General features: G+C 35.1%; 5 protein-coding genes across 5 annotated transcripts in view; 2 read left to right on the top strand and 3 right to left on the bottom strand.

The window, feature by feature from the left end:
* LOC105670902 (neurotrimin-like) overlaps nt 1–1,581 on the bottom strand; it is a 58,887-nt gene extending 57,306 nt beyond the window's left edge. The window contains exon 1 of the mRNA XM_012364649.2: nt 1,233–1,581. Coding sequence (XP_012220072.1) covers nt 1,233–1,284 — 52 coding nt within the window. The 5' untranslated portion in view covers nt 1,285–1,581. The remainder of the gene's footprint in view (nt 1–1,232) is intronic.
* Nucleotides 1,582–4,553: 2,972 nt separating this feature from the next.
* Nucleotides 4,554–6,548, top strand: LOC105670903 (protein MIS12 homolog). The gene is made up of 4 exons (XM_012364650.2): nt 4,554–4,856; nt 5,577–5,749; nt 5,864–6,001; nt 6,114–6,548. The coding sequence occupies exons 1-4, from the start codon at nt 4,763–4,765 to the stop codon at nt 6,375–6,377; spliced, it is 669 nt and encodes a 222-aa protein (XP_012220073.1). The 5' UTR covers nt 4,554–4,762; the 3' UTR covers nt 6,378–6,548.
* Nucleotides 6,549–7,268: 720 nt separating this feature from the next.
* LOC105670912 (RNA-binding protein 47-like) lies at nt 7,269–10,522 on the top strand. Its single transcript, XM_012364662.2, has 6 exons — nt 7,269–7,567; nt 7,980–8,573; nt 9,276–9,450; nt 9,568–9,887; nt 9,977–10,106; nt 10,398–10,522. The coding sequence occupies exons 1-6, from the start codon at nt 7,481–7,483 to the stop codon at nt 10,493–10,495; spliced, it is 1,404 nt and encodes a 467-aa protein (XP_012220085.1). The 5' UTR covers nt 7,269–7,480; the 3' UTR covers nt 10,496–10,522.
* Nucleotides 10,523–11,617: 1,095 nt separating this feature from the next.
* On the bottom strand, nt 11,618–13,475 carry LOC105670906 (leucine-rich repeat transmembrane neuronal protein 4-like). The gene is made up of 3 exons (XM_012364653.2): nt 13,184–13,475; nt 12,493–12,849; nt 11,618–12,178 (listed from the first exon to the last, which is right to left on the bottom strand). The coding sequence occupies exons 1-3, from the start codon at nt 13,414–13,416 to the stop codon at nt 11,806–11,808; spliced, it is 963 nt and encodes a 320-aa protein (XP_012220076.1). The 5' UTR covers nt 13,417–13,475; the 3' UTR covers nt 11,618–11,805.
* Nucleotides 13,476–13,855: 380 nt separating this feature from the next.
* LOC105670905 (lachesin-like) overlaps nt 13,856–14,963 on the bottom strand; it is a 33,287-nt gene continuing 32,179 nt past the window's right edge. The window contains exon 9 of the mRNA XM_012364651.2: nt 13,856–14,844. Coding sequence (XP_012220074.1) covers nt 14,492–14,844 — 353 coding nt within the window. The 3' untranslated portion in view covers nt 13,856–14,491. The remainder of the gene's footprint in view (nt 14,845–14,963) is intronic.

Raw genomic sequence — 14,963 nt, 5'->3', positions numbered from 1 at the left:
GTACCGGAGAAGTAAAAAAAAAAGATCGATAATGGCATTTTTATCATTATAAATCAGGAAGTCATATTTAGAAGTAATAAAATCAATTGATTTTATCATATGTTGATATTATTATAATAAAAAAATGTTTCAATTTAGCTTCATAAATAATTTAGAATTTTTTTAATTTATCTTTACAAATGGAAAAGTTTTGTAATATATAATGTAATTATTTTATAATAATGGAATCAATAAATTGTAGAAAAACATCGAAACAAATAAAAATCGTCTCTAAGATTAGCACAATAATGCGCTTTTCTTGAAAAAGAATGCTTGTGTACGACACTTACATCGTTTCGCTTCTCCGGAACTCGTTTTGTCGCGTCGCGTTGTCGCGCATCGATGAATTTGTTTGATCAAGCGATCGAGCATCTTATTTGAATAACTTGCGCCATGAAGGATCGACAATGTACGCTGGTGCAATCTCGATTTTTGCGCCGAGTAATAAAACGCTGATCGAAATACCATTCCCTCGCAACGCTGGCGTAATTATTACTCGTTACAGCGATCTATTCTACACAATCATCGTCTGTAACGTGCGTCTACAACGCCTTCCTCGCAGAAACGTCTCCGTAATAAGATAATAAACCGTAAGTTTTACGATATAAAATCCTCTAAACGTATAATTATTTTTGCTCAACAAAGAGTAAACAAGAATACATACATGGAAGATAATTATCTTGCCATGTTATTTTCCTGTATTTTTTTCGTATCGAATTAACATTCAGTTAATGATAAGATCAAAATCATACAATTTTTTATCATATATCTTTTTACGTCCAATATATTTACAGCAAAAAATAATCAATTCCTTTCTGGAAATTTTCACGATATAGATATAATATCTATTTGAAAGCTTTTAGACAACGGAAGTAAATTCTTTAGTTTCCTCTTCGCATATCACTCGATAAAAAGAATACAGATAACGCGTAATCAAAGAAATCTTATCTTAAATTCCAAAAATATCAAATCTCTATTTTCATAAAAACAGATTTGAAATTACAGACTATCATAATTATTAACTAAATTCAACTTTTGACGAGTTTGCTTGTTATGAAGAGAAATAGACTGGAAAAGTTGAAAAGTTTTAACCATTTTATATAACCTCACAATTGCATCAAGCGGACGCGTCGTTGCTCGAGGCGAGATGAGGATTACAAAGAAGCAACAAAGAGCAAATTGAAAAGACTCACCTTGCACGGCGAGAAGAATCACCAGCAGACCGAGTATTCGCGGCGGCAGCATCTTCCCACGTCGATTCCTCTACTCGCTTTTCCTTTTAAACCACTTGAAAACCAATGGCACAAAATGTGCAGCACTCTTTCCTTCTGTTCGTTCTGACCGAATCTCGCGGAGATTAACTTTTCGTTACGATCGCCCCAATCCACCGTAAGATCGTTTCGGCCGCGATCGGAGTTACGCCGCCGATTCGAATCGCGACAATCAAACGTATCGCTCGTCGTCGAACAGAATCGAGCTGAATACCGAATACAAACTGAGCGAGCGTACGCGCGCGGAAGAGCGGCGACGGAATCGCGCCCCCGGCTTTTTACGGGGACTTGCGCCGACCGGCTGCGCAGTCGACGATCTCCGTGCACGATGCACGTGCGCATATGTGTGCGGAGTGTACGCATGAGTCCACACACTTTGCATACATATGCTGCGAACTTCGAGTTTGTCATATTGCTAAGCTGAATCTGTAATAAAATAATACATAGATGTTTAAAAATTCAAAAAAAGAGATAAACATGTAATATAAGACACAATAAATAATAATGCATCGATAAAATGTACTCTTTTAATTCTTAGAGATATTAGCTCAAAAATGAAAACCACTTTGAAAACTATTTGATAACACAATATTAGTATTGCTGCAATCTTTTATCTTGGCATAAACATGCGATATATGTATTCTGAAATCATACTAAAGGTCGCGATAAAGATATATAGATCGACAAGTTGATTTTGATCCCGGAATGCAATTTTATATCGATTTCTTATCAATATCACGTTTTGCTCCATTCATTTCCGCATGTTTGCTCATATGTAAGACTATATGGATATCGCAACAAAACTCGTGTTCTCCAACTTTTTCAATATGAAGTTAGAAGTGCCTTATCTCTCGTATCTGTACATCAAAGATAAAAGCGTGTATCAATATTTTCGGTTTACTTTGATGATAAAAAGTTCCAGTTCCAAGAATTTATTCAAATTCGTATAGATTTTTTCAATTTTACCAGAAATTTTGAAAAGTGAAAAATACGAGTTCTGCTGCCACGTCTTTCATATTATTTCTTTCCTTAATCAATTTCTTGCAATCTTGCCATCAATGCCAAAGTCGATTATAAATAAGAATAATATGAATGTAAGTAGGTGTAAATTTTCTTGCGAACACTCCCGCGCATAAAGCACAAACAGTATGAGTGTAACACTTACCAACAATTGCTTATGTGTACACAGGCCTGATTTGCACGTGATGAATACCGCCTCGCAGTCTTCATTTCATCCATTCATCCTATTGTACAGAATGCCCGATGACGGCATAAAACCGTTTAATTCTGTGTAAACACCAATGTCACTTCTGCGCTGCACGAAGGACGACTTGTCCTTTTACACGAAGGCTGCACTCGACATTTTTCTCTTGCATCGCGATCCAATGTCTGTGTAAAAAAAGACACGAGTCATTGATACAAAATTCCGCGAAACAGAAAAACAAAAAACTTCTTTTAGTTTTACAATTGGTTAAAAGCAAGCAAAAGCTTGTTTTACGTAAATTTTAAACTTTTTTAGATTCTTATAATATATTTACGTTAAAGTCGGATTAAAAAAATGTTTTCTATTAACAATTATTTTTATGTATCCCTATTGAATTTGTTTGTATGATATTTATGATCTTGATATTAATATTTTAAGAGAGCAAATGGTGTAATAGAGTAAATCATGAAGGTCACGACAAGTAAAACAAGTTATCGTATTATTATTAGCTGCTTTAAACAAGAGTCATGTTAAATATACATGAGCTATAACGATGTTACAAGTTTCCCTTTACGGTGCAGGATATATTAATGTTGCACATCATTATGGTATAAGCATGACATGTCAACGGTGTGACTAATGCGGTCGCAAAAAATAGTGATGTCATGCGGCGCAAAGGTGCATATTTTATTTGGGCAATTGTGTGACGACTAGGGCGTTTTCATGGAGAATTACTCACTGTTCATTTTTTTTAACAAGAAACGCCAAAGCTGATTAAGCTCCAATTTTTTTCTTGAGAAATTTGTGTTTACCCTACTTTCAGGAATTATTAAAGGAAAAATATTTTTTTATCATGAATTGCTTCTTACCACAAATAAATATATTGTCATGCGGGAGAGACTGCTGCGTTAGCTCATTCCACTTGGTATCGACCGCAATTGTGTGAACAAATGATTCAGTCGATCGCGAATAAACATTTATAATTAATGTCATCCTTTCGCAAAGACACATGTAATATTGTGCAAATAAAATTAACAGCCTGAATCAATAGCCTTCAATTCGCTTCTTTTCTAAAAAGAAACAACGTATCAGTATACCTTAATATCTATCATTTTTAACAAATATGCAAATATATTTAAATATAATTATGTACTTGACATCACATATATAATTTGAGTGACGAATAAATATGAGATTAATAAGATCATTAGCCTTTAATTGCACTTCAAATTGTTTTCCATTTCTAAAATTCTAAGATTCTTTACAAAGAGATCGTGCAAGAAACTTTAACGCAGGAAACATTTGTATTCACTGATAAAGCGGGTGGAAAATATTTGAAATTTGCGTCCGCCAGGTGAACAACACCACGAGTTTCCGTTTTATGTGAATGATAACAAACAAGGTCTTTGCTTGGCGACTCTATCGCTGTCTTATAATGTAAATATTAATATTAAAGCAACTTATGAATACTAGCAAAGCTGCGTACATAATAAATCTATTTAAAAATGCAAAGGCAACTATTAACCTTAAATTCATATTTATTAGATTATCTTAACTGTATAATTATGCAAGAATATAAGATAATTCTAATGTATGTTACAAAACATCATAACAAGGTACTTTATGAAATCAAAAAACTTACTTTGAAAATATATTTGTCACACAAATGACATTAATTTCTTTCCGAGTTACAACGATAAAAAAACGCAACGGCAGAATATATTAATCTGAAGTTCGCTGAGATATATGGTGCCATCTAGCGGAAGTTCACGCAATTAAAACGCAATGTATATTTGCTAAAAAATAACAATTTGTTATTGCATTCGTGATGCAAATCGAGTTGACTCTTTACTTTTTTCTAATTATTATCTATCGTTTATCAAAAGTCCATATCGTTCACAGTTTATCTTTTAATCGACCGAGTTTTATAACGAAACTTTGAAAGACACTCACCGTTAGAAGTGTCGTCATCGCTGGAAGCCCTCGGTGTGTGATTGGAGCCAGCGCACCCCACCGCCGCCGTCGCGCCGCGACGATTGTGATGCATTGGTGAACGCGACGGGACAAAGGACGCTTTCGTACGCAAGCAGAAGGACGCCATGTTCATTTGTCAACGGACGTTAAGGTGTTCCCGTAAGGAAGCAGCGAGCAGCTGCCGCCGCCGGATAGGAATCAAAAAATCAGAGCTGATACTGATCCGAGAGTGAACGATCTCGCTCATTTCGCGCGTCTTCTCCGCGTTTCCGCCATGGAGAACGTCGCCGAGGAATCGTCGAATCGCAAACGCGAGGAATACGAGATGCAGCTGCTCGGCTTCCATTCCACAACCTTATACGCGGCTTGTAAGTCGCCGTCTACCTTTTACTCCCGTACGATACTTTTCCAGATCGCGTTCACCGGACGGGGTCCGCCGCGAAACGAGCCCCATGTGTCGCCGGATGACCCTCCAATCCTGCTCGTATCGCAGCCGCTGGATGGGTGTGCTCTAGTTTCATGTAGCATTTAATCATGACTAGAGTCACACTCGTCCAGCGACCGGGATGCTCTCGCCGGATTATTACAAAAGGAGTTGGTGAACGCGAATAATTTTCTTGTAATGCCGTTTCCGGCGATAAAACGCAAGATGTTGATCGGCGAAGACGCAAAGCCGGTCGAGAAGCGTCCCCCTCGATGAAAGCGTCCTTTATCTCCTTGACTTTTTTTGTATTCATTTCCCTTACAGGTCTGCTGATTCCTTTGACTTCATGTTTCAGCTTTTGATACTTTTGCGAGTTGTATAGACCATTGTGCAATTGTAAAATTCCATGCTTAATTGCTTAATTTGTTGAGGAAATTTTCTAGCAAAAGAAAAATTACAAATAATGAATAACGATTCTACAAAGATTCCTATAATTATACTAAAATTTTAGGAAAAATAATATTGAAATTTTCTATAAACAATTTTACTAATTGATTTATTTACTTTTATTGCTTATTACCATTATCCATGGTTCTCATAGATGTTTTCAATCACGCTTGGTTGCCCATAGTAATCTTGTTGCTTTCTCTTTGGTCTGTTATAGTTAAGAACACAGTGATGGAAAGGATACAGTCTACAAGCAGGAAGTTACGTGAGGCTTTGGAGAAATCATACAAAATCTCAGATTCTGAAAAGTTAGAAACGCTAAAGATGAATGAAAAGAATCTTATAAAAGCATACTACACGGCTTCTTTACCTTACCTGAAAAATATCAAGGTAATTTATTTTCAAAATAAGCAATCTATATGTCTAGTTATATATTATACCTAATTATATTTGTAAAAAGATCAAAGAAATATACATGTAATATATTATCTTTTTTTCATTTAGCGTAATGTGAATAAAACTATTGCTATACCGAGCAATGTTCTATTGAGCACGGATAAACCTCAAGCAACGCAATATACAGAAGAGGAGTTAGAAATTATACGCAAGGAACTGAATGAATTACAACAAAAAGCCAAACAAGTACGTATCATAGGTCATATTGTAAAGGAGCAGTATAATTGGTTCCATTGCTATTTAGTATTTATAGATAAAGGAGCATTTAAGCATTACATAACATCCTGTGTTTTTCCAGGCAACTATATTGGATGCTGCATTGAAGGAGGAATTACAGCTCATAGAGCAATCTTCGATCTGTGCACATAATATTGATAGACTGAGTCACATAATTGAAAGTGGTGCCTCATGTCCAGACGTTAGTAACAAAATTCTTCAATTAGCCAAAAATTATAAACAATTCAGCTCGTTTTTTGATGACAAAACGCCTGTACTTCCAAAATCGCATTACAATATAATTGATGATGTTAAATGTATAGATGTAGATATTGAAAATTTATGATTGTTAAAGAAAGTATTTTCATGCATCCTTGGATGCTTTATTACTGATATTACTGCCATTTTGAGATTAATATATTTAACTTAACATGAATATATTAATAATTATGTTAATATGTAAATATCGAATATTATGTACATAATTTAAGTTTATTAAATATTTTTTATTTATAAATATAGACGACTCTTTATTTTCCCTAAATCTTAAGGCTAGAGGTTACGATGTGCAATAGCTAATAGCTGTAAGTAGTTATTACGATGATTACTTTAATGCAAAATATTTAATCGTAATTAAAATTTTTTGTAGTATTTTCTAGAATTACTAAAATGTCATATGAGATTACAGATACTCCAATCTGTTATCGACTACAGTTTACCATCAGTTAATATTTTTTAGCATCTATTGAGATTTGCCTTGTCTTTTCTGTCGGAAATATATAATAAAAAAACTTATCAACATTTTCAATTTATAATTATTGAAAATTTGCATATAAGTTTTTTAATAATAATTATAGCTATAAAATCAAAGATTACAGTATATCATATTTTTTAATTTTTTAGATTTATGTTATATATAAATCTTTTTTATTAATTGTTTAATAAAATCGTTGCAATAATTTATGTGTAGATATAAAATTATTGTCTCAAAATATCTAATGTATTAGATTTGTTAAGATTAATATAAGGCCTCGTTATAATCCCGCAAGCGGGATTATATTAATAAAATTTATATATTTAATGCAAAATACAATAGTGCAATACTAATTATAATAATGCAATGTTGAAAAACATATAATAAAAGTTCTATATATATATATATATATATATATATATATATATATATATATATATATATATATATATACACCAAGTTTTTCTATTTCAATTTAATATCGTAATGTTTTGGACGCAACATAGGCTCAAGAAAAACAACTCTCATAGCGAGGCTAGAAAAATCTAAGAAGTGGCACCTTTTCTTGGAATCGGTCGAAGCTCTAGCGTTCCCTTCACTCCTCCCCGCCTTTCCCCGTTCCAATCCATTATTCCGAATAAAATCAACCAAAGATCAGTTTGCTATGCACAGTTCGCTATAACACATCGTTGACAATGTGCGATAAATCCGATATCATCGAATGCCAGCGTACCTTGCGACTCCTGGAGATGCTGCGACGTACACACTACGAACTTGTACAGGTATAGTAAATAAAGTACCGAGAAAATGACTTGGAAAATATATGGTAGTATGTAGAGTCTGTCTGTAATTTAAGACAATAAAGATTTATAGTAATAATAAAACATATTCAATATATATTGACAGTAGTATCATTAGTTTAATGGCACTTTGCCATAAATATTTTAACATCAATAATTTCATTAACTTACAAGATGCAACTAGCTGCAACCAGCTGCGTTTGGAGAACTAAAAGTCAATTGAAAGTGCCGACGAATGTATCTTTTCAAAATCGCACTGTAAAATAAAAAAGCAAAAATATTTCTATCTGAAAATTAATATCCTGGAAAGAAGTTTTGTCTTGCTTTTCAAAATTCTAAATCCTAGTTTCTTGTTATCCAAAATCATGCGTGAAAAATATTTTCGCGTGCATAGGAAAACGGCCAGCGACGATTAACGGCGCCAGAAGTGGCACGCGGTGAACAACGACGCGCTAAGGGCGCGGAAGTGTTCCTGGGCCGGTTGCCGCGTGACTGCTACGAGGACGAGCTGATGCCAATATTGGAACAGGTGGGCCGATTGGTTGAGCTGCGGCTGATGCTGGACTTCTCCGGGTCGACGCGCGGTTACGCGTTCGCGCTTTACGAGGAATCGCAGATCGCCCGGAAGGCGTGCATACTTCTCGACGGCTACGAAATCCGTCCCGGTCATCATATCGGCGTGGTTAAATCCATGGACAACTGTCGGCTCTTCTTCGGTGGCGTGCCTAAGACCAAGACCAAGCCGGAGTTCATAGAGGAGCTGACCAAGCTTCTGGACGGCATCGTCGATATTTACCTGTATCCGAGCGCGTACGATCGCAACCTCAATCGTGGTTTCATCTTCGTCGAATTCACTGATCATCGCGCGGCCGCGATGGCCCGACGTAAGCTTATACCCGGAAAAGTGACTCTCTGGGATCACGAAATCGCAGTGGATTGGGCGGATCCAGAGCCGGGCGATCCGATCGACGAGACCATCATGGAAACGGTGAGTTTTGAATTTTTTTCAAAGAATTGGTATCCGCGATCGCTAATCCATTATTTTTTTCCATATTTCCTCTATGTTGTTATGTTGTAAAAGTGATTGATTTTGTATAAGTTTTCCTCCGGCTGTGTTTACAATTTAATAATAATTTTATTAATTTCTCATTTAATATGATATCTAATAATTAATAAAAGAAGCAAATGAAAGTATGCTACGTTTATCGAATGTGTAAATTATCAAAGTGAAAACAAATCGGAGCGTGTATTATATTACTCTATGTAATTATAAAGGTACACGTCGAATCGAAGAGAATTCAAAAATAGAATGACTTCACGTTTAATACGGATTTATTAACAGCTTTTATTTAACTACTCCGACCGTTAAAAATTGAATATTTGTTCGATATAGTTTTTTTTTTCGGTTATTTAATAATAATGGCTCCGCTATGTCCATGCTAAAATTGTTCTTCTTTTAATTGAACTGACAAATTTTACATTAAATACGTAGTTTTACGTAATTATAAAAAAATTCTTTCGTTATCGGAAGAAAAATGTATTTTGAAAAAAAGCGTACAATAAAAGGAGAATTTCATAAAAAAAGGTACGTTAATGTAGAGATACTCACCGCAACGAAATCAAATCATATTATTGCATCTAACGTCGTAGACGAGGCATGTCGCATTAATTCAATATCGATGACAAATAGGTGACGGCTCTGTTCGTAAGGAACCTCACGCTGGATATGTCGCAGCAAAAGGTGAGGGAGATTTTCTACAGGTATACAAACGTGCCGATATTGAAGCTGAAGAAGATCAATCATTTCGCTTTTATTCACTACGAGAATCGCAAAGCCGCGCAGACTGTAATGGACATAATGCAGAGTGAGTATGCAAATGACATAAAAATAAACATAAAAAATAAGAATTGATAAAAATATTAGTCAATTCTAATAAATTCACGTTTCATTCTCTTACCTATTACATGTATCTTTCTTTTAGGATCGGGTAGCATTATTGAGAAGGAAGGGTGGGAAATTCGCTGGGCGAAGCCAATCGGAGCATCGAAGATCCTAGAAAGACAACGGCACATTCGCGAGGCGGTGGAGAACCGAGACGGTGGTCAGACGACTAAAAACTCGAGTCCAAAACAAGTCCAGAAGAAGAAACGCTGTAGCAAGACGCTCATGAAAATGCAAGACGACGAAAACGTTTATATAGCGCAGATGAAGGTCCTGCAGAATTTTGTCAAAGAGAGATTCGACGCGACGTGCACTTTCAATTTCGTTCCTGTGTCAAATTCACAAGATTTTGTCGGCAGAGTAAGCCGATTCATGATTTGAAAATTTGTATGGCTACTCAGTTTTATTTGTGTCGGATTATTTACTCATCTTCGATTATATTCTTTCAGATAATAATTCAAAGGGATCAAATGCTCTTGTACGAGCTTCAAGGGGAGCCGATGGCGTCAAAGTGTAAAGCCATGAGCGCGGCATCCGTTAAAATGTACCAGTATTTGACAAGCACTCTTGCGAATCATGGTATAATATTTTGGCTTGTGTTATATTAAAAGCTTTTGATTACTTCGTTCTCTATTTGCACATGAAATCAAAGGATTTTGACAAAATGTTTCCACGCGGATTAAAATAGCTTGTAAATCCGGAAAACATGCGTATTTTGGGATATTCATAAAATTTCAACTTTTAGTAATAATTGACAAGTGGCGTTCGCCGCGAGATTTTGTTTGCGCACTTTGCTTCTCGTGGAAAATATTTTGCACCACACAATACAGCTACACATTGTAATGTTATTTTGCTTGTATTTTTTTACAGTGCCGCAACCATTTGAACAATATTATGTTGAGCCAGAAGTCGCTGTTCCAATTTTCTCTTCCAATCTTGCGATTGGCGTGCCAATGACTCAAAATTAAATTTATGGCTTTAATGTTTGTCTTTTTAAAATTTTTAATTATTCGTTGTTGTTTACGAGAAACTTATTGACACTATAAAAAAAGGCTAAAGTCTTTCACTCATACTTCTTATCATTTGATTTTTAATCCAAATAATTTACTAATAGCGTTCGTTAATCAGGCATTTTAATTTCATACTGATTTTAAGTTACAATTCTGAGACAATGTACTTTCGAAAAAGTAAGATATATATTCCAAGTTATTAAAACTTGTAAAATTTTAATCTATATAACAAATGTTCACATAATGCATATAGCTATATTTTAATAATAATAATAATATTGATTTAAAATGGCCAAAATTTCTTAATTAAAAAATTAATATTAAATTGCGATTGCAAAGACAATGTGTCTTCAAAAAAGTATCTATATATTTCAATCTAAATTATTCTTTATAAAATTCAAATGCTTGATGAAATTGTATCTTGTAGAACAAATATGATACACACGAACATTTTTACACAACTGGCCATTTTAAAAAATTTATTTACGTAACATGATGAACTCATTATCGAAATGTATTTGCTCGTACGTTTAATGATTCAGAAAATGTGATATTGCAAGTTTTATATAATACAAAAGATTTTAACTTTATTTGTTACTCATATAAAAAAGTATTTTAAATCATTACAATAAAAATGATCATTTTATTTAAAGTTTTTGCTAAATATGTTTGTAATACAAAAGGCAATTTTTAGATATTTTCTTTTCAGTAATGACAAAAAAAATCAGTGTCAATGTTTAGTTTAAAATGAAATACAATTTTAAATGAACAAACTGTTTTTAATAATCAGAGCACATACATCATGTGCTATCAATATAGATCACATTATTGTTCATTTTGCAATACCTTCGTGTATATTTCACATTGTATAAGAAGTTAATATAATAAAGATATTTTTGCAAAAATTTGTAAATCCCTTTCTCTTTCAAGTTTCTCATTAAAATTTCACTCAAATTTAGAAAACACTTGAAAAACGAGCCCGAATAGTTGCTCAGGTTTTATACAAGCATCTGATAATTCTAATAATTTTATTAATTTCTAATAATTTTAAGCATCTAATACTATACATATTACAAAATGTATAGTCATTCCTTTTATTTATTTATATATTTTAAGCTTATATACGAGCTGTAAATTCAGAAGTATATCAATTAAAAAAAGCACCCGCAATAATAAAACGGTAATAAATTGATGTAAAGATGTTCCAAGACTTTACCTTTAAGCTTTATCCTTAAAGGATCTTCAGAGAAAATGGAGACAAAGCACGTTTACCGTTTCAACGGGAAGGGGCTCAGCGCCCTTTGCATGAACGGCAATATCGTGGAGTAATCCTCGAGGATCCTCCGTACTGTTTCATAATCAGTATCACCGGTGACATTGGTCGGTCTCATGCAACGTATTAGCCTCCCGGCTTGCTCGTTGCATCCGGTTGCGCTATTCCTCTCCTGCGCGCTGAACGTTTCGTACGTGAACGTCAGCAGCTTCTCCACAGCGCAGTCGAGTACCTTGTCGCTCGGCAACTCACCCCGGCCGCTCTCGATGCAATCCTTGATCGCGACATTCATCCAATTCCAATCCTCCCACACGTCTGACGCCTCGACCTTCTGATTCTCCAGCTGCCACGTCAAGCGAGCGCGATATCTAAAGAAGCGCGTAATGTGTTATTTTTATGCTAAGATAAAAATCCCGATTGTTCAAAACAACTTTAAATTTTTTATTTATTTCAGAATATATTATAATTAACATAGGTTTTCTTTATGTTTAGAAGGAAACTAAATTGTGCAAAATTGTGAATTTTGTGTAAAGATACAAATTTTGTATCGATTCGCGATTATTTAGAGATATTAATAGTAATAAACAATTTAAAATTAATAATGATAAATAATGAGATAACTTGCAGCAAATAATTAATTTTCGTACATCGATATTTCGATTTAACGGTGATAGCAACTTACGACCAGCTCCACGGATTCTTGCTGAATTTCACTCTCTTCAGTTTACCCAAGTAGGCGAACATGTCGTAGTTGATGAAGTACAGTTGATTGTAGTCAAAGTAAAAGTTCTCCAAATTAGGCAGCATTTGGAAGACCGTGGAGTTGATTCCCTGGATAAAGTTGAATGACAAATCCAGGGTCTTCAGCGAGTACATGTTCACGAACCAATCTCCCGGCACGAACGTCAGTTTATTGCCCCAGAGCATCAGTTTTTCCAACTTCGTGAGGCCTATGAAGGCCTGAGAGTCGCACGTCTGTATTCCGGATTCGTGCAGGTCTAAAGTCACGAGGGTCGCCCCGAATCTCGCGAAGCTGTGCCTTTGATAGAAGGAATTAAAATCGCGATTACTTCGGAGACGCGATAAATTCGTATCCAGCACAAAAGCGCGTGTAATATATGCTCCAATAAAAAAATGAATATTCAAAGAACGTACGAATATTCAGAAGTATGCAGACACTAAGTATACGAAGAATGTAAAATACCTTTTATATCGAGTAAAAAAACGAATAACGCGATACAAATTCGCGACACATTAAAAAAATATCGATGCAAAAAATATTTATGTATGTCATCATACATATTACACAAAAATCGATATTACAAAATATTACTTTACTCAATCTTTTTCTGAGAGTTTTTCTTTTCGCTTACCCGGGCACATTGGGTATATTAGAATCGAAGATCGTGATGATCGTCGTGTTGGTCCTCGCTCGATTCAAATTATCCTGTAGCGTTGTTATCTCGGTGCATCGAAAGCCGACACCGTTCGTTCGTTTGTACGTAATTCTCACGCATGATGCTTTCGACGCTTGTCCGACGGTCGTCGCCGACAAAGCAGCTTCAAAAAACGGATAAAAGAAACAAATTAATAGCAAGCGCTTCATCGTCGTCAAATCTGTTCGCGAGGAAATCGTTTAATTAACTGAATATCCTCGGCATAGTGCGATGGATGTGGGCAGTAATTTCCTCTTGTCGATGATAACGCGAATCAGTTGGCGTGATTGAGTAACCGGCACTTCTACGCGTTTATTTTTATTGCTAGAAAATATTCAAATGTCGCGTTATATTTTGAATATCAATATTCAATAATATATATTAAGTATTAAGCGTATTAAGTAACAAGTATATTTATGAGATGTTTATCACATTGAAGATTTGTCATTAATAAATCGATATATGTTTCAAATGTTTTTTTCTCCCTTTTTAAATTACAAAATCAAAAGATTTAAATTTTGTTTCTTTGTCGAGAGAAAATTTTGTTTCAGAAAGACGCCGGAACATCCTGAAGAATCGAGAAAAATCCCGGAAAAGAATCCCTGCGGATGATAGTAGAAACAACATTTATTGTCATACATATATACACGAATGTCACAACTCTCATTAAGAGATAAATACAGCTGTCCCTAGAGGCGAATGAATCCACTTCAATCAATTTCTAAAAATCAACAAATCCTCAATTCAGTCGGTTTTGTAATATGAACCCCTCTTTATTCGACAGATGCATATCTATGATTATCGATTGTTACAGGAACTGATCAAAATGACTCGTAATTTATATTATTGAACAGCGTCTATTACCAGAAAACGTGTAAGCTGAAAATTAATTACAGAAAATACTAAATGTATCATACCTCTTAAATATATCGTGGATATAATGGTGGCAGTTACAAGCGTTTTTAACAGCGTGTGATCGTCTACTTCTCGAATATACGTAGCTACATTTATTGTCATAAAAATGTTTCATTATTTACAGCAAAATATCGACGTTCTCGATGTGGATCTCGTGTTTCTATTCAAATTCCTGTGATATCTGAATAAAAAACAAAACAGAACAAAAATTTCAATATCAATCAAACATGATTTTATCCTACGTGGTTCAGTCATCGCAATCACGACGAAGACACAACCTGCTTCAAAATAAAACAATTTATTCCTTCATTAAATACTTTGTTCTCCATTTTAGTCGTAAATTAGGATCACCAAGATAGTCGCGACGAGACACAACCGAGAATCACGTGAAGAGGTAACGCCGTTCTGAGTGCCCAGCTGTGTCGGCGCCGAGTGTGCGGGCGCTGACGCCGGAAACGCGGAGATCCTCGACTTGTTCGCGATATTCGGCGAGGAGCTCGACGCGTTCCTCCTGGACATCGGCGTGGTGTGACTCATGTTCTTTGGCGGCAGATTTAGTTCCGATTTATCGTATGAATATTTCTTCCCTTTCTTCATCATATCAGTTTGCTTCCGCCAGGTATGCTTCTCGACGACGTCCGTATTGCGCGTGGAAGCTATCGTTGGTCTGGGTATGTGCAACTCTGTAATTTGATTTCGGAGAAACGAGAACAATTATGACTTTCAACTGACAGTAGGATACCAGCGTAAGTAGGGCGTAGTATATAATTTATATGGTCTACTTCAAATAAAAAAAAGTCTA

Source organism: Linepithema humile, chromosome 4, assembly GCF_040581485.1.
Source record: "Linepithema humile isolate Giens D197 chromosome 4, Lhum_UNIL_v1.0, whole genome shotgun sequence".
Taxonomy (NCBI): domain Eukaryota; kingdom Metazoa; phylum Arthropoda; class Insecta; order Hymenoptera; family Formicidae; genus Linepithema; species Linepithema humile.
Note: the sequence above shows the minus strand (reverse complement) of the source record. Positions and strands in the feature narration are given on the sequence as shown.